The following is a 21,719-nucleotide window of genomic DNA, read 5'->3' as shown; positions in this document are numbered from 1 at the left end:
TTTTTGGGCCATCATATGAATAATCAAGCTGATCAGCTGGCGACGGTAAATGAAGCAATAAGAGCACTTGCAGATAAAATAGCACACAAGGAACGCGAGCTTGACCAGCTGAAGGCGACCTATAACGAGAAAATAGGCGACCTGGATCGATATCTCGAAAAGCTAAAAAATCTTGAAATCATTCAGGGTGGACAGAACGTTGCTGAAGAGGTGGTCAAGGTTGAGGAGTTTCGTTGTCCAGAATGCAGATCTTTGCTGTATGACAAATTGAAAGAGACAGACTATATTCTTCTGCCAAACAAGGTCAAACTCCAATCTTCAAAACATAGTCAATGCAATATACCTGCTACGCCAACTGTGGTCGCAAAGAGGACAACAGTGGCTCCAAACAAAAACAAAAAGATTACCTGCTCCTACTGCATGAAACAGGGACACAAGAGAGCGCAATGCCCTGAAATTTTGTATGGAAAATCCGGTTAATAATGTACATAAATAGTAACGGCAAGTCCGTGTTTTAGCACTTATCTGTCTCTATCCGCACCCTTCATTTTCCTCCAATCTTGTCACCTGCGCTAGCCATGGCTTCCCTTCTACTGGCATCTTGCAAGAGGTTGGTATCAACCAAACTTGGATTTATGTGGATGTATCTGATGTTGGAGCCTCGGATGAACAAATTGCGCACTGCTATTAAATGAGGGTATTTCGTTGTGTTGGCAGAGATGTTATCCAGCTTCAGGTTAAGGTATTGATCTATGGATTTGAGAGTACCTTTTATTTCAACGTCGTTCTTGAGCTAGAAAAAGTTAGTAGCCAATATTGTCCCACTTACCTCAACAGTAATCTAGCTGTTAGTCTCTCCAATATTTACCGGGTATAACTTACCTCCTGGTCCACCAGGGTCTTGAAGAATGAGAAAAATAACATTCTTTAGTCTCTTGTGTATATCGCACAATCTTTTCGATGTTGAATTTCTATAGTAATTTCTCGCTCGCTGAGGCCAATATTTAAAATGACAGACAGAATTAGTTTGTATGTACAAGCTCCAACGTATAATATACACATGTTTATTTCAAAACCGCACTGTTAGTCTTTGCCTTATGGAGGAAGTTCTTGAGCAACATTAGGTTTGTTTTATTTGGCTTCTTCAAGTGGCACACGGTCATCAAAATACCGGTGAGAAGGGCCAGAGCACCTCCTTGGTGCGCTGCTGCCAACTCGGTTGGAACCAACCATAATAGTGTACAAATTCCAAGTGCCACTTGTAGCGAGACTAGTCCCATTGAAATGTTAAGCCATTTGTAGGCATGCCTTGGCATGATTGTTTTGATTCTGTGAGAGTACATGTGAAGAGCAAGCACAGAACAGAAAGTGGTGATGGCGAGTATACGGTGATTTAATTGCACGGTAGCTGGATTCTCAAACATGTTTCTCCAGAACAAATCAGATTGGTCAGCAAGTCTGGAAAACACTGGAGACATAAGCTCATTCATTGATGGAAGGTAGTCGTCTCCCATGTGGGGGAAAGTATTGTAAATCAGACCTGCATCCAACCCAGCGACCATGGCTCCCGACATGGCTGTTAAGAAGACTAAACCGAGCAAGCCTTTACTCAGCCGGCGAAACAATTTGAGCGATGGTGACTGAATTTTTTGGAAGGTCTCGAGGTAAGTTTGTGGGTCTTTCATGATAGCATGGTCTCTCAATATTCCAAAACCTGTAGATATCATAGTGCAATAAACCAAAAATGCAGCAGCCAAATGCGCCGTGAGTCTATACTGCGAGACAGTTGGTTTCGATCTGCGCTCCTCAAGAAGTTTCTCGTCGATTCCCGAGTACACCATCCACCATCCAATAGCACCTTGAAGGCCGATAAGAGCACAAATGCCCAAAAGTTTAAATGCAACGGGCGGTGAAACTTGTCTGCGGGCTATGAAATAAAGAGTTGGAAGAACAAACACCGTTCCAATAATCCTTCCCAACAGCCTATGAGACCACTCCATTAAGAAAATGAATTTGAATTCCTCTAGCGTAATGTGAGAGTTCAGCAATTTGAACTCGGGAGAGTCCTGGTATTTGCGAAACTCTTCTTCCCAGTCCTCATGAGACATCGGAGGAATGGCTCCTGTCACCGGCTTCCATTCAGTAATCGATAAACCGGACTCGGTCAACCTTGTAAGCCCTCCAAGAATAACGATTGCAAAAACCAGGACTGAAGTCCCGATACACAAGTATCCCAGCTTTATATTGGAATTGGCAGGCCATTTAGATTTCTTAACTACTCTGGCTTCTTCGAAAATGGTCTTCGAGGTGCTGAACTGTCTCTTTTGGTCGAACAAAGACTGGCCATTTGTGCGCTTCATACCGTAAACCTTTGATGCAATCGAAGGAGGAGATGTCTTGAAAAAACTTGACCCCAACACTCTAATCTTTGGCTTAGGCTGACTTTTGTATAAGAGTCGCGACAGTTGCTTGCCTGGGCCTCCCTTAAGCCCCACACTAAGCAAAGAAGTGTTTTTCACAAAGAAAAACTGACTTCGACACAATGACATCAGAAATGTGAATTATTGATTATAAATTGAAACGATTCTAAAGGTTTTCAAAAATCAACCGATCTTTTTTTAATTATATCTACACAGCCGTATTTCAATTCTCTTCCTCCAAGTCGCGCAGCCGCCCATTTTTTTGTCTAATTTTTTATCACTCTTGCATTTCCTTTAGGCGGTACGATAATCTTTTGTTCTTGGCAGTGTAAATCTCCCGAATTTGGATACGCTACAAAAATTGTGACAAAGAAACCCCTTTAATTGCTTATAATTTGGAGTGTAAAATTGAAAGAGCTGCCGCGCTCCGCATTTTAGGGAATCTATTGCACTTTGGACTGAAGCACTTACTTACAAGCAATTATTTGAAACGTTTGCTTGGTTTCATTACATGTGTCCAAAGTAGCCATGTCTCAAACACCGCCCTATACCCCGGTATGTGAGGTATCGTCGGCTACCTTTGAGGACACAAAATCGTCATCCAGCACTACCATGTCATGTCTTGGAACGGATTCAATCACAGTTGATACCACGAACGCCAGTACGACGGGAACAACGGAGCCGTATTACAATTCGCCAACTTCACCTTCATCTCAGAAATTTGATAGCTCACATGTTCTTTCAAATATTCTGGATACCAGGCCCCAGATCCCAAAGCACTGTATTGGGGTACCGAAAACGCCATCGGGTACGAAACTCCTCACCCCGTATAAATTAAAATCCAAATCGCTAGAAAACTTTGTCCTTTCCTCGGCGGTCTTCGAAATCAAGCTTGATAGACTTCTTGGTAAGGGATCCAACTCATATGTGCATTTGGCCACTCTTTCAACAAGAGAAGCTAAGAACATGGCTATGCAATTTGCTATCAAGATCCCAACCGCAAAAAATAAAGTCAAGCTCATAGAGAAGGAGACAGAGTTCTTGCTTCTCCTAAAAAACTATAGAGACAACATGTGGTATAGGAAATATGGTGATAAGCCATTTCCATTCGTCGACGCATATGGTTTGTATTATCTGGACAAAACACAGTTCCCTATGATCAAGAAAACAGATTTGTTACCTTGCCTCCTATTGAAGAACTCCGATACGGACCTATTCAAATTCATTAACGAAAGGCGCGAGATAACCGATGCTTCTGAACCGGCGATCGGCCTAACAAATTGGTTTTGTTTGTTCACCTTCTTACTGAACGTGCTCCAAGTCCTGCGAGACCTTGAGGCCGTTCATTGTGATATTAAGACTGATAATATTTTGGTGGAGAATGCCTCTACTTCTGAACCAGTTTTCAAGCTCATTGATTTTACATCGTCAGCCAAAATCACAGAAATACACGAGCAACCGGAAATGACTCTGCAGTTTACTCCACCGGAACTGCTCAAGGATCAGAACAAACTTCCAAGTTTCAGCACAGATCTTTATAGTGCAGGCTTGGTCTTATTGCATGCCGCTACGGGTAGCGCTCCATACCACGGTTATGACTACGATCCCTACTATCTCATCACGTTAGTCAAGGAAGGAAAAGTACTCGAATTATTGACTAGAGAGGAATCGAACAGGATGACGGGGAATCCTCAAGTGCACAAGATTCTGAGGCTTATTCTGGTGAAAAGGTGCACTCTAGAGGAGCTTCTTTCACTAAATACATGAATAACGTTATCAATGAATCTAATCTTGAAGTCGCGTCGATCGGCGAACAGTAGATATGAAAATTTTGAATTGAGGAAAAAAAATTAAATACCTTGTCACAAGTGTTGTTTGCATCTCGCGTTCTTTACCAAGAGTTCACAGCTCGTTGATCAACAAACTAACTACACGATTACACGCGCTTTTGTGTTTTTGTGTTTTTTTGAGATCAAGATTTATAGAAGCCGGTCGATGGAACTATAGAATTATAAACAAGGATATTCCGAAAAATGACATCGACGCTTTCAGGAGATGATCCGTTGAGCGATTGCAATGAATCTACCGCTTCATCAGCGAAACAGGTACATGGTACAGATTCCAGTTTACAGCTTCCCATGGCAATGCAGTCTTCCAAGGGTAAATCTTTTGAACACGGGGAGGGATCTGATCATATCCAAGCGTACGCTATGCTGGATTTTGAAAATTTCACTTTCTACGTACAAACCATGCAGATCTTACTTGGAAGGCTGGTTGAGGGTGACACGAGTACCGATTCTCTCGATATACATCTTGGCCAGCAGAAAGCTATTTCCAGAAGGCATGCAAAAATATTTTACAATTTTGGCAATCAGAGATTCGAGCTGTCCGTTGTTGGTAGAAATGGCGCTTTTGTCGACGACATATTTGTTGAGAACGGGGTAACGCTACCACTCAAAGACAAGACTCGAATACAAATAGGCGAAACAAGGTTTATGTTTATCCTTCCAACAGACGAAACTGTTACCGATTCCAATGGAAAACAAATCAAGCCTATTAATCCTTCAGATGCAGTCAGCTTGAAGACTTCATTCTCTAATAACCATGCCACTAGCAGCGGAAGTTCGCGAGAAGGCTCGTCGACTCCGCAACGGCCAAAGGTGATTGACAGCAAATCCTCAACGGTCCCCAAATTGGGTGATGACTTTGTCAATGAGTTAAGAGCTAGTGCGGAGGCTTCTGTAGTCAAACGGGAGGAAGCGGCAGCTGCTGCTGCCGCCGCGAGAAATGGAAGCCAGCTTTCTATGGTGGATGGTGTGAACGCCTTATCTGCGGCCGGACGCGCACAACAATCTCTTCAGTCGGCAAAGGATAAGCTGAAAAAACCATTGAAAACAGTCAAGAAAGTTTACAAGCCCGAGGAAATTCCAGAAGAATACCGAACAAAACCCAACTTTTCCTATTCAACGCTTATTGCCGAATGTTTGCGACAGAAAGGAACCGAACGGGGCATGTCTCTCTCGGAAATCTACAAAGGAATCCAGGAATTATATCCTTACTATTATTACTGTCCAGATGGCTGGCAAAGCTCTGTCAGACACAACCTGTCTTTGAACAAATCCTTCCGCAAGGTGTGCAAAGAAGGAAAAGGCTGGTTATGGGGTCTCGATGAAGAGTACTTTGCTGAAAAAGAACGCCTGAAACGAAAACAAATAGAGCTCGCCAATATCAAGGCCACACAGCACTTACAGACTCTGTCACAGCAGTTCCAACAACATCCAACTCGTCCCGAGTCGCAGTCGTCGAGCTCCCCTGCCCCGGAATCAAACAGCTCTGAGTCTTCGAACTCGAAACTGTCTGGAGACACAAAGAAAGCGCTCTCGTATTTACAGCAGGAACTTATCAGACTCACCAAGGACCGCAAAATGTACGATAAAGAAACAACTACTCAGATTCTCACCCAGGCTCTTGCGATGACCATTGCCCAGGTGAACCAAGCCGCCAAAAATGCTGGAATTCAGGGTTTCCCGTTGGTCACGCTAATTGACAAAAACCCTGCACATATTACTAAGATTCTCTCCGCCGCTTTGAACGCTGCTACCATTCAAGTGACCAAGAAAAAGGGTCTCCCGCCTCCTAGCAGCTCGCCAGCTCCGCCCGTTTCCAAGCCTGTTGAACCAGCACCTGCTCGCTCTAACATCCAGCAGTTTGCAAGGCCTACTCCTCCTGTCCCCAAACCATTAGCCACTTCAGGATCGATCAAGTCCATTTCCTCAGCTCAAGCGGGAATAGCAAGCACGACTCCCAGTCCCTCCTCCTCGTCTCCAATCCCTTCAATTCGAAAACCTCAATACTACGGTAAGCCATCATCAGTGGCACCTTCCAGCTCGAGATCAATTAATAAACCAGTTCAGCAAAAGCAATCTCAATACGATAACGAAAGCATACAACTACAGTTCCAGAAGTTCTCACAGCCAACTCCTCCTGCTGCTCCCGTTGCAAAACCTAAGTCCGAGCTAGAAGATTTGGATATGAAACTAATGCTTGATGGCATGGATCATGATAAAGACACTTCGAAGGAATTGGATTTGGACAAGTTTCTCGCTCAACACTCGGGTGAAGTAGAGCTTGACTCAAAGAAAAGAACGCTGGACTCGTTGGACTCGACTAAGGACCAAGAGCCAGACCCCAAATCCTCTAAAATTGAATAGTACATCCATATAATTGTATATGCGCATATGCGTTGTATTCGTAAATCAATATACAATGATTTATGCCTCGACATTGTTGAACGACTTCTCCTTCTCTTTGATTTCCCAGAAAAGAGGACCAACATCGTGATTGCCGTGGAAAACCCATCCATTTTCGGTGACGTGGTATAGATTGATAGATCCACCAGAGTATGCATCTCTGTGTGCGGCAGCAAGGATAGCTCTTTTTCCCAAGTAAAGAGCGTCCTCAACGGACAGGTCCCACTTGTAATTAGTGTCAAGCACACCGTAGGCAAATGTCTGGCCAGAACCGACGCAAAACATATCGCCCTTCAATCTCGTTCCGTCAGAATCCACGTAGTAGATGGTAGGGCCCTCTTTTGGTGTGTATCCGCAAATCATGGTACCCATTCCGAGACCCATGCCTTTGTAACTGTAGACGAGATTGCACAAGATCTTAGATGCAGCACAAACCGAGATCCGCTCTTTGTTTCTAAGCTCATGAAGTCTGCATTGAGTTCCCAACCAGGTTTCCCAATACTGACAGTCGCAGGCTGTACCAGCCATAGTTCCCAATAACATTGGGTTGATTTCAATGACTTTCTTCACGGTTTGAGACGCAATCCAATTGCCAGCGGTGGCTCTAGAATCGACGGCCACGATAATTCCTCCTTGGAACCGGAACGCCAGCGTGGTGGTTCCGTGAGCCATCTTGATTTTACAATCGGGATTCGAGTCATGATCGGTGTGTGCTCTAAGGAAGGCTGTTGGCTGTGATATTGGAGGAACTGATATACTTGGGGCGAGGGAATTGAGTGACGGCTGTATTCTTTGATAGTCTGCAGCGGCCTCTTCCAATTCTGCTTCGAATTGGGTTTTGAAGGTAAATCTTTTCCCAATCTCTGTGATGGACATGTTGGTTAAATTTATTTGCCACTGTAATGATGCTAAAAGCGAGTCTGTCTCGCAGGTTCACGGGTGTGCAGTTGAGCTCAACTTTTTTACATCCATGCACCAGTAAGGGTTTTTCAGAAACCAAAGAAGTCACATGATCTTTTATTGCCCGTGCACTCTGCCAATTCTGAGATGGTGTGCGGATGGATGAAAAATTTTTGTATCAACTCTTGAATTAACTATCAATATCGACATGTCGAGCCAAAACCCTATGAGAGAACTCAAGATTGAGAAGTTGGTTCTCAACATTTGTGTTGGTGAGTCTGGTGACAGATTGACCAGAGCTTCCAAGGTGCTGGAGCAACTGTCTGGTCAGACCCCAGTGCAGAGCAAAGCCAGATACACCGTCAGAACTTTTGGTATCAGAAGAAACGAGAAGATCGCTGTTCACGTTACCGTTAGAGGACCAAAGGCAGAGGAGATTTTGGAGAGAGGATTGAAGGTGAAGGAATACCAACTCAGAGAGAAGAACTTCTCCGAGACTGGTAACTTCGGTTTCGGTATTCAAGAACACATCGACTTGGGTATCAAGTACGACCCAGGTATTGGAATCTACGGTATGGACTTCTACGTCGTGATGGGCAGAGCTGGTTTCAGAGTTGCCAGAAGAAAGAGAGCTAAGGGTAAGGTTGGTGTTTCTCACAAGTGCTCCAAGGAGGACACCATTGCTTGGTTCAAGGCCAAGTACGATGCTGATGTTCTTGCTTAGATACATACTCGATAATTGTCATAAGATATTAATGCGAGCGTAGCAATAATGCCTTCCCCGTCGTTATTCGTATGCCCCTAATCAGTCCTCCAGTTCCTGAAGAGCGGTCTCGACGCCAATGTCGATCAGCTCTTCCATTTTCTCGGTCCATCTTGTTCCCAAATACTCGTTCATAGGCTCGAATTCTGTGCATTGCCGTTTGCGTTCCTCGTTAATTTCGTCCTTGTGTCGTCTCTTTCGTTCAATAGCGCGCTCTAGTGCCTCTTGGTGCTGCTTCAAATTATCCAAATGCGTCATCCACTTGTTCTTGTTGATCTCCTGTGCGTTCTCCTGGCCGTTGAGGAGAAGAGTCCGGTACCGTAGCTGAGCATATGACAACGCCGTCTTCATCTTCTTGATGTCTGGTTCGTTCTGCTCGTTCAGTAGGTTGCTGTAGCTTGATATACTGATTCCTCCAATTCCCTCATTGGTAACTGGCAGGCTCCGCGACTCGTTGTCCAAGTCCACAGTTCCGCTACGCAATTTCGGATGCAATTGATGCAAATTAAAGTTCATCAGTTCTTCCTGAATCAAATCGTCCACCACTGCTAGAACGTCGTTAGACGGCTCCTGATCGATATACGGAAGATAGTCAAACACTATCTCCTCATGAGGCGAGGCCGATGATTCTGTCGTAGACGACATATTGTGTTTGGGGTATATGCAACTGATGTTTTTTTTCTAAAATATTACTTTGGGATGTCCGGATCAAAATACTTACTCCTTACACCTATAAGATTTTATGTCGCTATAAGGGACCTCGAAGAGCAGGCTGCCTGCCAAGCATGCAAGCACCATCAAAATCCCAAAAACCGCATAAATCGTGCCGACCACTCTGAACGCTTCTATGTGAAAGATGGTGTAAAATTCGGTAATCCCCAGGCTCAGGGCGCACACCGGGAACGGAACAATCCAATAAGTGCGGTTGAAAGCTGGAAGTCCGTATACAATCCACATTGCCAGACCGAGAAAGGTGAAAAAAAATCCAACTGAGATCAAAAATAATGCCACCATTCCTGTCACGTACTGGATCCCAAGCCCCAGGAGCTGCGTATCAACCGATAACTTAACATCCTCGCTCTCAAGATAGAGCCTGAGATTGCTACCGTTGAGTAAAATACCCCAGACTCCATGACCGATCAGACCAATTGGGGCAAAAGGGGTAAATATGAGCTGCTTTGGAGGGAGCTTGTACACAAGCATCTTCCAGAAGAATATTGCGATCAGACTGAACCCAAGCATCATGGAGTTGGCCCAAAGCAGGTATGTCAAAATGATGAGAATCAGCTGAATCCGGCTGGAGTAGCCTGTAAAGGCTTCACAGATAAATGCACCACTCGATCCGCACACTGTCAGTGGTAATACTGGTAGTATAAGCTGAGGGTTTAGTTGAAACTGCTCGATTTTACTTTTCCAAAGCAGTACGAAGACTAGCATCCAGCCACACAACAGAGCCATGGTAAAATTAATAAACCACATGATCACTAGCCCGACTTTAAAGCTCTTGTTATAGTGTTCTGTTATCATGTGAATCATGTTGATGATCGTGCTAAATCCCATGGAATAAGGCCCCAAAAATAAATTCAGCTGGATATCGGTAGCCAGTTGATAAGTAAATTCCCGAAACCAGTACATTTTCAATAATAGAAACGAATTGACCATTATGAACAAGGAGAGAGAAACGGCCCACATAATAAGCCCAAAAATGCGAAAAACGCCAATCTCATAGGGAAAGCGGAATAGAACTCCCGAGCATATTCCTGTTGACATGAAAGCCACGTTCCATATCGGATGGTAATTTTTGATCACTACATCCTTGAACACAGACCTGTTCCTATGTACACCATTGTCCTCCAGATCGGCCTCTTTCATGTCAAAACAGAAGAAATACGGAAGTCGGCTATATTATTTAGTCATGTTAATGTTTAGTTACCTAAAATGCGGGTTACATACATCCTTACACGGAGTGTTTATCATTTTAGCGTTCTATCAAAATGTCATCAATGATATCGATCAAACGGTCTTTTTGAGCGTCACTGGGTCCACTTCCCTTCAGTAGTTCGTCCCGCAAATCCTGAAAGGCCGGCTGGAACTCTCGGAGCACAAAGCTCTGCGGCTTGCGACTGTATAAGACCTGGAAAAGCTGGAGAACCAACAGAGGATCGACTAGTTCCGGCTGCGATAGCCGTTCAAATAACGAGTTCAAAATCTCCTCGGAAGAGCACATATAGTTGTAAATGCTGAATGACTGAGTGTGTTTTCTGTTCGAATGAACCCACTTGTCACGGTGTTTCTCGAGCACTTTAGTAAACTCCATGAGAAATTGATCGAGGTCGTTATCGAGTTTAAAAGCTGCCACGATCTTGTTAAGAAGCACTGGCTTTCTTTTCAGTGCTTCATCAAGGATGTCACCCTCTGTCTCCACGAGGCATCTTATGTTGCGAGTTGCCAAAAGTCGGTATTGGGGGTAGTCAAGAATGTTAATCAGAATCTCGATTGCACCGTATCGCCTGCACACCTGGGATAGCTCAGGATTGCCGACCGCAGCTGCAAAAATATCAACTACCTGGTTTCTGATTATCTCGTTCCGTTTTGAGTTGGCAAAGAGCTTAAGCAAGTGGTTGAAAAGCTCGATGCTGCTCGTGGACAATAAATCCACATGTCGGCTAGAATCCAAAGTGCATAGCTTTTGAAGAATAGGTATTGCACATTTCACAAATCTTTCGTATGCTTTAGAACAGTCCTCCGAGGAGAGGTCCTCCAGAAGCTGATCGAAGATCTGCTGAATCTGTGAATTATCTAAATCTTCCAAAGCGCCATCCAGAAACATTTCGCACTTATTCACTATCCTCACCATCTCGAGTTTCGACTCAAGAGGCAGTTTTGCGAATCTCCTAAATAGGCATGTGAAGAAATCGCCAGTAAAGAATCTGCCTCGAAGATTATCGGAACAGTAGTGCGCCACTTTAGCCAGAAGCTTGACGGTCCTAGCAGCCACTGCTAGTTGTGCTTCACTCATGTGGCCCCTAATGTTGCTCAAACTGGTGGCAAGCAATCTCGGAACAGAATGCGTAACTAGAATTGCAGACATCCCCTGCTTCTCAATTTTCTCGTTTCTGAAAAGTTCAAGCAGCAGCTCAACGCATGAATTTTGTCTCATTGAGTCTCCAGTTTTCAGCGTCAAGACCAGCACTTCACAGATATCTGTTGATATAAGAGACAGAGTCGGCAAATTGGACTTCACAAGCATGGACAAATATGTAAAGACGCTTTCCTCCTCGTAGTAAGCCTTGATGAGTCTCGAGGTACATCCGCAATGGTAGAATGTCACCATACTTTGAGTGTCATGTAGGAAGAGCTGGACTGCAATTTTCATGAGCTCAATTTTGCAATCGTCAGAAGTTTCTGTCAACAGCCTTGACGTAAGCTTATACACAAATTTCTGTTCAATAAGGCATTTTATCACGAAGTTCAGCCCTGCGTGAAACTTTTCACCGTCCTGGCCACAGTCGTCGTCTTCGGTCACAAACTTGTAAATCAGCTGCAACTCTTCCAAATCTGCTTGCTCGGTGCGGTCAATCATATCCCGAATGTATGCTCTTTTTTGTTCTCTTATGTCGGTTTCCTTTTGACTTCCAATGTCTAGATCTTTGAAATCTTCGATCTCGAAAACGTCCATGAAATCGTCCTCGCTTTCTCCTGACATAGACTCTTTGTAGATTTCAAGCCTTTGTTTTTTATTCATGGTATTGATAGTCATCAACAGATTTATGGATCGCTCTTCAAAATCATTATCGTAATTGTCCTGGAACGTCTCGTTATATTGTTTTAGAAATCCAGTTCTGTTCTCGCGATTGAGGCTGGATTTATGTGATTCATCTTGTTTAATTTCTCCTTGAGTCCATGGATGTCGCAGGAGCTGTTCTGCACTGAGTCTAGCTTTCCTGTCCTGTTGGAAACACCCAGCTGTTAGAAACTGGAAACACTCTTGAGAAATTCCCGATGGTATATTTGGAGGCTCTCCCGATCCGATCGCGTGACACGCAGGGAACGGATCATGCTGGTAGAAGGGCGGCTGAGTGGTGAGTAGTTCCACTACCGTAGCTCCCAAACTCCAAATGTCAGAAGCTGTTGAGACTCCTTGTAGTCTAATAACCTCTGGTGCCATCCAATAAGGCGATCCGTTTGCTTCCTTTTTCTTGTTTTTCAACGTTTCCATATCGTCCTTAGCGTCAAATTTGATACTGACACCAAAATCTGCAAGCTTTATAACGCCATTTTTAAGCAGAATGTTCGCTGCTTTAATGTCACTGTGAATGAAGCGTTTCTTGTGCAAATAAACTAGTCCCTCTAACGTCTGTTTGATATATCCTATAACCTCATGTTCAGGCAAAGGTCCCTTGGCTCTGTAACGGTCTCTCAAAGAGCCACTCTCGCAGTATTCTAGTATCAGATTCATAGACATCTCGTTTAAATGATAATGGAACAATTTCACAACGTTGACGTGGTCGAACTGCTTCATGATGAGGATTTCATTCATCAAGTGCTGATTATCATTTGCTGCCACGCCGTTTCTTGAGGAGGAGTCAGAGTGCGTGTGATCAAGCTCAATAACCTTCATCGCATATATTTCTCCTGTGTCAGCATGTTTGGCCTGGTAGACTCCACCATATGCGCCTCTTCCGACATGTCTGAGCTTTGTGTACTTTGCAAACTCCTCGGGAGAGAGATCAGTCATAGCATAGGTATTGGGGTGTGAATAGCTTGGGCGATTAGGCTGATTCGCCCGCTGAATTACATCAGGAGATGAGTAAGCGTTGCGATGACACTGCGAATTTGTTGAACGGATACCCATTTTTTGTTCTTTAGTGCCAGTTTGTTGCCCAAGTGTAGAAGAACGCCGGTTGTTGTGGTGCACATTGTTAGGATTTAGGACTTTTAGGGCGTTATCAATTTCGTACTGCTGCACCAAAAACTTTCTCGTTGTTGTGATGAGCTCTGCGGTTTCGAACTCGTTGGTATAGTTATCATTGTCATCATCCGTTTCCCGGAACAACTCTAGTACAGGTTTTCCTTTATTGTGAGACATCGCGCAGATGGTTTCCAGGCTCACTACCGTTGGTCTTGACAACAAATATTAGCAATTTTGGAAAAGCATATCAACCAGAGAAATACCGTGGTGACGACTTTAACGCTAAATCTGTTTCCAGTTACCAATGTTTATTTGTTTATGTATCATAATTTTTTTATTTTAAATTCATGCACCTAACCGCCATTATTCTTTATTCCATGACAACAGGGTCAAATCGCCTGATCTCCGTGGATGAACAACATTCACAATTAAAAAGATGAGGGAAAGAATAAAACAGATACCTCCTGCCACAATCCAGCTGATTCCCAAAAAGGAGTTCTTGCCTCCAATCACGCTCCTCGTCGAGAGGTACAGATACTTTTTACCATTGTAAGGAGTAACCGGGAAGTGGTAGCCCACATCAACCTGATAGGTACCCTCTGGAAGCACATCGTTGTCGTTTCTCGAAATCATTTTGGAAAATAGTGAGAGAGCCGACGGTTGCATCCAGTTCTGAAATTCGTACCACTCGCTTATGTCTGGCAGGTTGGTATCGTTGTAGCCCTCTGGATACGCCTTATACCAATTTGGAGGAGGAACGACGTCTGAGGCCTTATATTTCGTCTTCTTGAAACGGTTTTTGTTGGTAGACCAGGCGATGCCTTCTCTGTAAAGCATGTAGTCGTTCGTGGTATCATTAACTGCGGAAAAAGTGGAAAACGTGTCGTTAAACAAGGAATTAGCAATCAGTCCACAAGGATAGTACTTTTTACCTTCCTCGTTAACCGACAAGGGCTCGCAATTTTGTCCCACAGTGTCTTTGATAGTGGAAACTGAAGCAGCTTTGCCATTGAGCTGGTCTTCACTGAAACTTTTCACGTATCTTCTGTGGTTCGCATGGAAGTTGTTCAAACGGTAGAAAAAGTAGACATGAGGGCCGATTTCGTTTGGTATTTGAAACTGTATCTGACATATGTCGCGTTCTTCGTCGAACCCATTCCAGTAAGAAGAGTCGTTGGTAGCCAGTTTCCACTGTGGCTTGATCGTGATAGCTTTCTTAAATTGAAATTTGTAATTTTCCTCAGGAATTTCGCTGAAGTAGTCAGGACTTGCCAACGTCTTGCAGTCACTGTAATCAATTACAAATTCTTGCACCTGATATGATCCGTACAGCATTCCAGCGCCGATCGGAACAAATATTACGGCGATCACAAGAAGCAAGGGAATCACGGTTTTGGGCGTGAGAATAGGATGGTATGCTTTGAGCTTCTGTTGTGTGAAAGCGTTTTCTTTCGGTCTTCTGCTCTTTTTCTTCTCTTGTTCCTCCGATTGGGAGTCACTCAACTCGTCGTCATCTTCCTCCATTGCATCCACTACCGGAGTTTGCCGGTTGTTCAGATCGTCTTCCGACTGGTCCTCTTTGCGCCTTCTGAGTCCTGAAAGCATAATCAAATATCAAGCACAGTTGTTGATTATGAATTAAAGTTTATAAAAATAAATGGTGCAAGGTAGTCATACTTGGTAGCCGAGTTGAAGATATATATGTACATCATTATTTACTCAGTCTTCTCGGCTTCTTCGGTCTCTGCTGCCGATTGTGTCTTCCGTTCAAACTTGAGTGCCTCCAACTTCTCGAGCTGAGTTTCCTTCTTACCGATTTTTTGCTGCAAAGCCTCTGCTTCCGAGATAAATGCCTCGTTCAGTTTCACAAGCTCAGAATACTTGGATGAATATGGTAACTCTGGAGCTTTGGCAACGCAATGCGACAAATATTTTGTGATAGTATAAATATGCTCTAGACCGTAGTACATTTTGATCAAGTTGGATTTTTCGAAGTCTGCAATATTGTATCCAGCAAAACCTTGCAATCTATCAAACGTCTTCTCAACAGCCTTATTGACCAAAGCATCTGGCTCTCCAAATGTCTCCACCTGGGCCCTCTGGAGATTGATAAACCCACAAAGCTCAGTCAATAAGGAGCTTGGTTCGTTCACGTTCTTCCGGTGTTTGCGGTCAGGTCTTCTAACAAATCTGGTTTTCACGTTGAACCATTGTAAAGAAGTGATCTTATTCTTTTCAACTTCGAGATCTCGCAAAAGAATAACAGCCTCGGAAACGGTCTGATTGAATTTAAGACTGGACTTGTAAGTTTTTAGCTGGAACACAAGACTCAAAGCATCTGCCAACCTGTTGAACTCTGCTGCTTTGTACAAAAAAGACTTTATCACCATCTCGTTGAGAAGTTCAGGAGCATGCAAATCGAGCTTTGTTATCACAGGGAACAGATCGTCGAGCTCAGCAGGCAGCAACAGTCCATCAATGAAAAACGAGAATCTCAATCTTGATGGTGTCCCAGGGACAGGTTTTGGAGTCAGCGGTCTTCCTTCGAGGTCTAGTGCGTTTCTGTTCAGCAAAGTCGACTGGTTCTGTTTCTTGTACACGATATCTCTCACTCTGGGGGTCAGCGACTTGTAGTAAAGGTAATCGTCCACATTGTCCTTAATCTCATAATATCTATCGCCTGGAATCCGATTCGCCAATTGTGCAGTTGTAACAAGTCTTATGAATGGCTGGAACGGAAGCCGACGAGCCATCAAAGGTCGGCACAGATTTTGCATGCTGATCGATGTTGGTAAATTTTTCAGCTTTTTTTTGACTATTCAGACTTCATATGTCTGATGACGTAAGCTGGTTTTGTACTTTTCTCGAATAAAAGATGGCAAATAGTCACATCAAAATTATTTCGGTTGAACATGTCTGATTGGGATTCTGTTACTGTCATTGGAAGAAAAGCCAGAATCGGTGGTTCTGGACCAAAGGAGAGAGTTGTCAAATCTGAGTCGCAGTTGAATGCTGCGAGAAGATCGGGTGCGGTTGTCGCGGTTGAGAAGAAATATGGAGGTGCCAACGCTAAGGGTGATCCGGAAGGACAAAGATTGACTAAAATCGACAGAACTGACGAGATTGTTGCTCCTAAGAAGTTAGATCTTAGTGTCGGTAAAGCCATTCAACAAGCCAGACAAGACAAGAAGATGACGCAAAAGGACTTGGCCACCAAGGTGAACGAGAAGCAAAATGTGATCAACGACTACGAGGCTGGCAGAGCTATTCCTAACCAACAAGTGTTGGCCAAGTTGGAGAGAGCTCTGGGTGTGAAGTTGAGAGGAAAGGACATAGGAGCCCCTCTTTTCGGAAAGAAGAAATAGTCAGTCGACGTTAGCATGTAGATTTAATTTAATGGATGAATGGGCCATGAAATATTTTTTTCCATCCAAATATCATTAATATGACGACCATCCACAAGATCGATTTGGGCATCACTCCTGAAGAGAGCTTTTCGCTGGCCAACAAGGGAATCAAGTTCGACTCTTTGAAGGACATCCAGCCATATTTGGATGAACTGTCCTCCAAGAAAAACCTCAAATTGATCGATATCTCGGGAAACACCATTTCGCCAGAATGCTCCAAATACCTCGCTGCTGAGATTAAAAAGTTTTCTTCAACGTTACTCCATCTCAACTTGCAAGATATCTACACGTCTCGTGACAAGAATGAGATTCCAGCCTCTTTGAAGGAATTCTTTCCAGTGATTTTAGAGTGCTCGTCCCTGAAGGTGCTAAATCTAAGTGATAATGCTTTGGGTCAGGACACCATCGACATTCTTGAAGACTTTTTATCCTCTGCTAAATCTGTGGAACACCTCATCTTGACAAACAACGGTTTGGGACCCTTTTCTGGTGCCAGAGTCGGAAAAGCACTTTACAGATTGGCCAAGTTGAAGGAGAAGGAAAACGCGCCTTCTCTCAAGACTTTCTGGTGTGGCCGCAACAGACTTGAAAATGGCTCGGTTGACTATCTTGCAATTGGTTTTAAGGCAAACTCTGATTTACAAGAGATTAGACTATATCAAAATGGTATTAGACCGCAAGGTATTGCAAAATTAATTAATCAGGGTTTAGCACATCTCAACAATCTTAAGGTTCTTGACTTGCAAGACAACACATTCACTGTTTCTGGATCTTTGGCTTTAGCATCTGCCTTGCCAAAGTGGCCTGAACTGACTGAGTTGAATGTCAACGACTGTCTTCTAAAGAGCGCAGGATGTCTTAAGGTCATCCAAGGATTGGCAGACCTAAAAGACTCTAAGCTTGAATCCCTCAAGCTTCAGTACAACGAGCTTGAGTCTGATTCCTTAGAAGTTCTGACTAGGGTTGTTCCATCTTTGAGCGCGCTAAAACTATTGGAGTTGAACGGTAATCGTTTCGAAGAAGACTCTGAGCTGATCGAGAAAATCACCGAGACGTTTGAGAACAGAGGGTTGGGTGAGCTGGATGAGCTGGATGATTTGGAAGAGCCAGATTCTGAAGAGGAAGAAGACGAGGATGAGGATGAAGAAGAAGAGGTCCAAGAGGATACTGATCTATCCAAATTGGAGGCAGAGTTGGCATCCACTCACATCTAAGAGCTTTGTAAGTGCTCTCTTGCTACTTCATCCTTAAGCTTCGTGATAAGCCGGTCTTTTTTGATCCATTTCCTTTCGAGCCATTTTTCTAGTTTGTTTCTCTTTAGTGGAATTCTGCTCATCATTTTAGCATGAACATGGACCTTGATGGTGATTTTCCCTTCATATAGACCAAATGCTTCAAGAAGGTTCGGTGCGTCAAACGATATATTCCCCTGTGGTGTTTGTCTGTAGTATATTATGGATGTATCGTATAGTCTTGTAAATTGAGTTTTGTGGAGCCCAGACACGGCATTCGCAAAGCTTGAGTATCTAGGATATAGCAGGTTGTTCAGGACTGGCAGATAGAATTTTTCGGACATGCCTTGTTGCAATTTGGCATCTTTCCTGGTGAAAATGTTGACCTCAGGGAACGTAACGAGCCATTCGACTACCTCTGAGTCTAGTATGTCTTTGAATACAAATCCCAAAGTTTCGTCATTGAGTTCCCAGTTCTCGTCTGCCTGGAATACATTTCTGAACACCCTAAAACTCGGTATAAACCAAATGGCATACCAGGTAAAGAAACTGATTCGAGGGAGCAAGATCGAAGAGAGATCTTGTGCGAATATTTTCTCCGGCTCCCCTTTCTTTTCACTTTTTCGAGCCGCCTCCAACTCTGATGGTTTTCGAGTAGATTTGAGTACTAAGTAAGGGTAGATGATATAATCAATCAGTGATGCGTGGTTGCTGATGAAAAGTGCATTCTCGGTTTCCAGCTCGTCTCCTGTGATCTCGACATTAACGTTGTTTAGCTCGAGGATATAAATGCAAAGAGTCCAAAACCCTGCAGCAAAGTATCTCTTATAGGAGAATCTTGTTTGCGGTATCAGGTATTTGACGCCAATTGTCGCCACTGAGAAGATTTCATAGACCACAAAATATGATAATAACATGGTCACAAAACAAAGGCACCTGGTGACTCTCATGTAGTTCGATGTCGATGACAATTGCTGCTTTAGTGTTTGGACTCCAATGTGGTCTAGAAGCTCGCTCTTCATTGTATATCTGGTGGGGACAAATCCTTTTTCGATTATGTTGATTAAAAGTCCCTTAAAATGGGGAAAAAGGGGTACAAAAATATTTACGCTAGGGTTGAGTTGTTTCTCTTCCACCAGAAAGAATAATTTTACATTTGACATTTTGTTAGCTTCAGCTGTTGGGCACTTAGCTTGTTGCTGGCTTCTTGGGGATCTTCCAGGCAAGTCGCCTGGTTTGTGCGATGCGATCTGGCTGAGGACTGATTTGGATCACACCCTTACACTTGATAGTACAGATATAAAAAAAATTCCAAAAAAATTTGATCGGAAGATAAAATAGTACATATCCCAGCATGTCGAGAATCATAGTCAAGGGGTTGCCTCTCTACTACACTGAGGAGAAGCTGAAGTCCCATTTTCAGGAAAAAGGAGTGGTGACGGATGTGAAGTTGGTCAGAAATAGACAAGGTGAATCGAGGCGATTTGCATTCATAGGTTATAGGTCCCAGCAGGATGCTGAAAATGCAGTCAAATATTTCGACAGAACGTTCATTGACACCGCCAGGATATCTGTCCAGCCAGCCAAAACCTTCAGCGATCCAACTGTTCCCCTTCCGTGGAGAGAAAAGCGGTTGCAAGCCAAAAGACAGTTGCAGGAAACCGAAGAAAAACTGAAGAAACTTGAAGAAATACAAAACAAGCGCAGGGACAAGAATAGAAAGAAGGGGATTGATGCTTTTATTGAAGACCAGGTGAGCTCCAATCCTAAGCTTCAGGAGTTTTTAGAGGTTTCCAAGCCTAGTGTTCAGCAAAAATCATGGAAAAACGAGGATCTCGTGAGCGCCCAACCAGAGAAATCAACAGACTCACAAATACAATCTTTAACTGCACAAAATGCTAGTGATGACGAATACGAGGATTTCAGCGGATTGCAGAGAGACGAAGAGGAATCCGAAAAAATGATTACATTGGATGAAGCCCAAGACGGACAAACAGATGACGAACCTGCACAAAATGATAATAAAGATGGTGTGAAACAGGGCACAGAAATGGATGATCTGGAATGGTTCAAATCCAGAAGGAAAAGAATCAAGGAGGGTGAAGTTACTGAGGAGCCAGAAAGACCACAAGAACATGAAAAAGCTAATAGTGTTCAGATCAAGGAGGTGGAACAGGATATGTCACAGCAATCAGAGGATGAAAAGGAGCCTCAGCTCAACGATCAGGATAAAGCCATACAGCGTATATCACAGACAGGAAGATTATTCTTGCGGAATATTCTTTATTCGGCTACCGAAGATGACTTTCGCCAACTTTTCAGTCCATATGGTTCTCTGGATGAAGTTCACATTGCTGTGGACACAAGAACTGGTAACTCGAAAGGTTTTGCGTATGTCAAGTTTACTTCTCCCGACGACGCTGTCAAAGCATATTTGGAATTGGACAAACAAATTTTCCAAGGCAGACTACTTCACATTCTTCCTGCCGAAGCTAAAAAAGATCACACATTGACTGACTTCGACCTTGCCAATCTTCCTCTCAAGAAGCAGAGGGAGCTGAAGAAAAAGTATGAGGCTTCCAAAGCACAGTTTAGCTGGAACTCTCTCTATATGAACAACGACGCTGTTCTTGAGAGTGTGGCTAGCAAGATGGGCATTTCAAAAGGAGAGCTGATCGATCCAACAAACAGCAGTTCCGCTGTGAAACAGGCTTTGGCCGAGGCCCATGTTATTGGAGATGTCAGAAAGTACTTTGAGGATAAAGGAGTTGATTTGACCAGCTTCAACACTAAAGAGCGTGATGACAAGGTGATCTTGGTGAAAAATTTCCAGCATGGTACCACCAAAGAAGAGATTGGGGAGCTTTTCTCTGCCTACGGACAACTTAATAGACTACTAATGCCTCCTGCCGGAACAATCGCCATTGTTGAGTTCCGTGACGCTCCCGCAGCAAGATCTGCATTTTCAAAGCTCGCATTTAGGCGTCTCGGAAAGTCAATTCTGTATCTTGAGAAAGGCCCCAAGAACCTATTCACTCAAGAAGCTTCGACCGAGGATCTCGAGAGTGTTTCTAGAACCGAATCAAAAGCCGACACCACGGAGATTATGGATATTGACAACGAAGAGGACGTCGAAATATCTGGCCCTACTGTCTCTGTGTTCGTGAAAAACTTGAACTTCAGCACCACAACAAAGGAGTTAACTGCAACTTTCAAAAGCCTACCTGGTTTTGTCGTTGCAGTTGTTAGGACGCGCCCGGACCCAAAGCACATTGGCAAGACGCAGAGTATGGGATTTGGTTTTGTCGAGTTCAAGACCAAAGAGCAGGCAGAGAATGCTATCAAGATAATGAATGGACATCTTCTAGACGGCCACCAGCTGCAATTGAAGCTTTCAAACAGAGTCAGTCAAGGAAAATCGGAAAACGCGTCTGCCAAGAAGGGGAAGAAGTCACCAAAGATCATTGTCAAGAACTTGGCTTTCGAATCTACCAGGAACGATATTTTCGAGCTGTTCAGTCCATTCGGCAACCTCAAATCTGTCAGAGTGCCTAAGAAGTTCGACAAGTCCGCCAGAGGATTTGCTTTTGTTGAGTTCAGTACGCTTAAGGAGGCTGAAAGCGCTATGGATCAATTACAGGGAGTCCACTTGCTTGGCCGTAGGTTGGTAATGGACTTCGCCGATGCTGAGAGCAAGGACGCGGAAGAAGAGATCGAGAGGATGACAAAGAAGGCCAAGTTCCAAACGGGCGTCAGAAAAATGGCCCAGCTTCGTGAAAGTCATTCCGGCAAACGAAAACTCGACTTGGAAGACGAGTCCGAGATGTAATATAGA

At 43.8% G+C, this 21,719-nt stretch overlaps 15 protein-coding genes across 15 annotated transcripts; 7 read left to right on the top strand and 8 right to left on the bottom strand.

Annotated features, from left to right (window-relative positions):
* Positions 1–15: 15 nt before the first annotated feature.
* On the top strand, positions 16–480 carry KL928_002317 (uncharacterized protein; the record flags this gene model as incomplete). The annotated part of the gene is made up of 1 exon (XM_043202780.1): positions 16–480. One exon carries the CDS (start codon positions 16–18, stop codon positions 478–480), a length of 465 nt encoding a protein of 154 aa, XP_043060522.1.
* Positions 481–1,064: 584 nt separating this feature from the next.
* Positions 1,065–2,549, bottom strand: KL928_002316 (uncharacterized protein; the record flags this gene model as incomplete). The annotated part of the gene is made up of 1 exon (XM_043202779.1): positions 1,065–2,549. One exon carries the CDS (start codon positions 2,547–2,549, stop codon positions 1,065–1,067), a length of 1,485 nt encoding a protein of 494 aa, XP_043060521.1.
* Positions 2,550–2,948: 399 nt separating this feature from the next.
* KL928_002315 (uncharacterized protein) lies at positions 2,949–4,187 on the top strand (the record flags this gene model as incomplete). The annotated part of the gene is made up of 1 exon (XM_043202778.1): positions 2,949–4,187. One exon carries the CDS (start codon positions 2,949–2,951, stop codon positions 4,185–4,187), a length of 1,239 nt encoding a protein of 412 aa, XP_043060520.1.
* Positions 4,188–4,453: 266 nt separating this feature from the next.
* On the top strand, positions 4,454–6,631 carry KL928_002314 (uncharacterized protein; the record flags this gene model as incomplete). Its single annotated transcript, XM_043202777.1, has 1 exon — positions 4,454–6,631. One exon carries the CDS (start codon positions 4,454–4,456, stop codon positions 6,629–6,631), a length of 2,178 nt encoding a protein of 725 aa, XP_043060519.1.
* A 60-nt stretch (positions 6,632–6,691) lies between these two features.
* Positions 6,692–7,546, bottom strand: KL928_002313 (uncharacterized protein; the record flags this gene model as incomplete). The annotated part of the gene is made up of 1 exon (XM_043202776.1): positions 6,692–7,546. One exon carries the CDS (start codon positions 7,544–7,546, stop codon positions 6,692–6,694), a length of 855 nt encoding a protein of 284 aa, XP_043060518.1.
* Positions 7,547–7,778: 232 nt separating this feature from the next.
* On the top strand, positions 7,779–8,294 carry KL928_002312 (uncharacterized protein; the record flags this gene model as incomplete). Its single annotated transcript, XM_043202775.1, has 1 exon — positions 7,779–8,294. One exon carries the CDS (start codon positions 7,779–7,781, stop codon positions 8,292–8,294), a length of 516 nt encoding a protein of 171 aa, XP_043060517.1.
* An 81-nt stretch (positions 8,295–8,375) lies between these two features.
* On the bottom strand, positions 8,376–8,978 carry KL928_002311 (uncharacterized protein; the record flags this gene model as incomplete). Its single annotated transcript, XM_043202774.1, has 1 exon — positions 8,376–8,978. One exon carries the CDS (start codon positions 8,976–8,978, stop codon positions 8,376–8,378), a length of 603 nt encoding a protein of 200 aa, XP_043060516.1.
* A 72-nt stretch (positions 8,979–9,050) lies between these two features.
* KL928_002310 (uncharacterized protein) lies at positions 9,051–9,893 on the bottom strand (the record flags this gene model as incomplete). Its single annotated transcript, XM_043202773.1, has 1 exon — positions 9,051–9,893. One exon carries the CDS (start codon positions 9,891–9,893, stop codon positions 9,051–9,053), a length of 843 nt encoding a protein of 280 aa, XP_043060515.1.
* A 418-nt stretch (positions 9,894–10,311) lies between these two features.
* On the bottom strand, positions 10,312–13,422 carry KL928_002309 (uncharacterized protein; the record flags this gene model as incomplete). Its single annotated transcript, XM_043202771.1, has 1 exon — positions 10,312–13,422. One exon carries the CDS (start codon positions 13,420–13,422, stop codon positions 10,312–10,314), a length of 3,111 nt encoding a protein of 1,036 aa, XP_043060514.1.
* A 186-nt stretch (positions 13,423–13,608) lies between these two features.
* Positions 13,609–14,850, bottom strand: KL928_002308 (uncharacterized protein; the record flags this gene model as incomplete). Its single annotated transcript, XM_043202770.1, has 1 exon — positions 13,609–14,850. One exon carries the CDS (start codon positions 14,848–14,850, stop codon positions 13,609–13,611), a length of 1,242 nt encoding a protein of 413 aa, XP_043060513.1.
* A 110-nt stretch (positions 14,851–14,960) lies between these two features.
* Positions 14,961–15,998, bottom strand: KL928_002307 (uncharacterized protein; the record flags this gene model as incomplete). Its single annotated transcript, XM_043202769.1, has 1 exon — positions 14,961–15,998. The coding sequence occupies one exon, from the start codon at positions 15,996–15,998 to the stop codon at positions 14,961–14,963; it is 1,038 nt and encodes a 345-aa protein (XP_043060512.1).
* A 159-nt stretch (positions 15,999–16,157) lies between these two features.
* Positions 16,158–16,610, top strand: KL928_002306 (uncharacterized protein; the record flags this gene model as incomplete). Its single annotated transcript, XM_043202768.1, has 1 exon — positions 16,158–16,610. The coding sequence occupies one exon, from the start codon at positions 16,158–16,160 to the stop codon at positions 16,608–16,610; it is 453 nt and encodes a 150-aa protein (XP_043060511.1).
* An 80-nt stretch (positions 16,611–16,690) lies between these two features.
* On the top strand, positions 16,691–17,866 carry KL928_002305 (uncharacterized protein; the record flags this gene model as incomplete). Its single annotated transcript, XM_043202767.1, has 1 exon — positions 16,691–17,866. The coding sequence occupies one exon, from the start codon at positions 16,691–16,693 to the stop codon at positions 17,864–17,866; it is 1,176 nt and encodes a 391-aa protein (XP_043060510.1).
* A 121-nt stretch (positions 17,867–17,987) lies between these two features.
* Positions 17,988–18,906, bottom strand: KL928_002304 (uncharacterized protein; the record flags this gene model as incomplete). Its single annotated transcript, XM_043202766.1, has 2 exons — positions 17,988–18,009; positions 18,227–18,906. The coding sequence occupies 2 exons, from the start codon at positions 18,904–18,906 to the stop codon at positions 17,988–17,990; spliced, it is 702 nt and encodes a 233-aa protein (XP_043060509.1).
* A 332-nt stretch (positions 18,907–19,238) lies between these two features.
* On the top strand, positions 19,239–21,713 carry KL928_002303 (uncharacterized protein; the record flags this gene model as incomplete). Its single annotated transcript, XM_043202765.1, has 1 exon — positions 19,239–21,713. The coding sequence occupies one exon, from the start codon at positions 19,239–19,241 to the stop codon at positions 21,711–21,713; it is 2,475 nt and encodes an 824-aa protein (XP_043060508.1).
* Between the last annotated feature and the right edge of the window lie 6 nt (positions 21,714–21,719).

The sequence above is a fragment of the Ogataea angusta genome (genome assembly GCF_019207475.1).
Source record: "Ogataea angusta isolate 61-244 chromosome Unknown 61-244_NODE_4_length_877678_cov_91.023368, whole genome shotgun sequence".
NCBI lineage: Eukaryota > Fungi > Ascomycota > Pichiomycetes > Pichiales > Pichiaceae > Ogataea > Ogataea angusta.
This window is presented reverse-complemented; position numbering and strand designations above follow the sequence as displayed.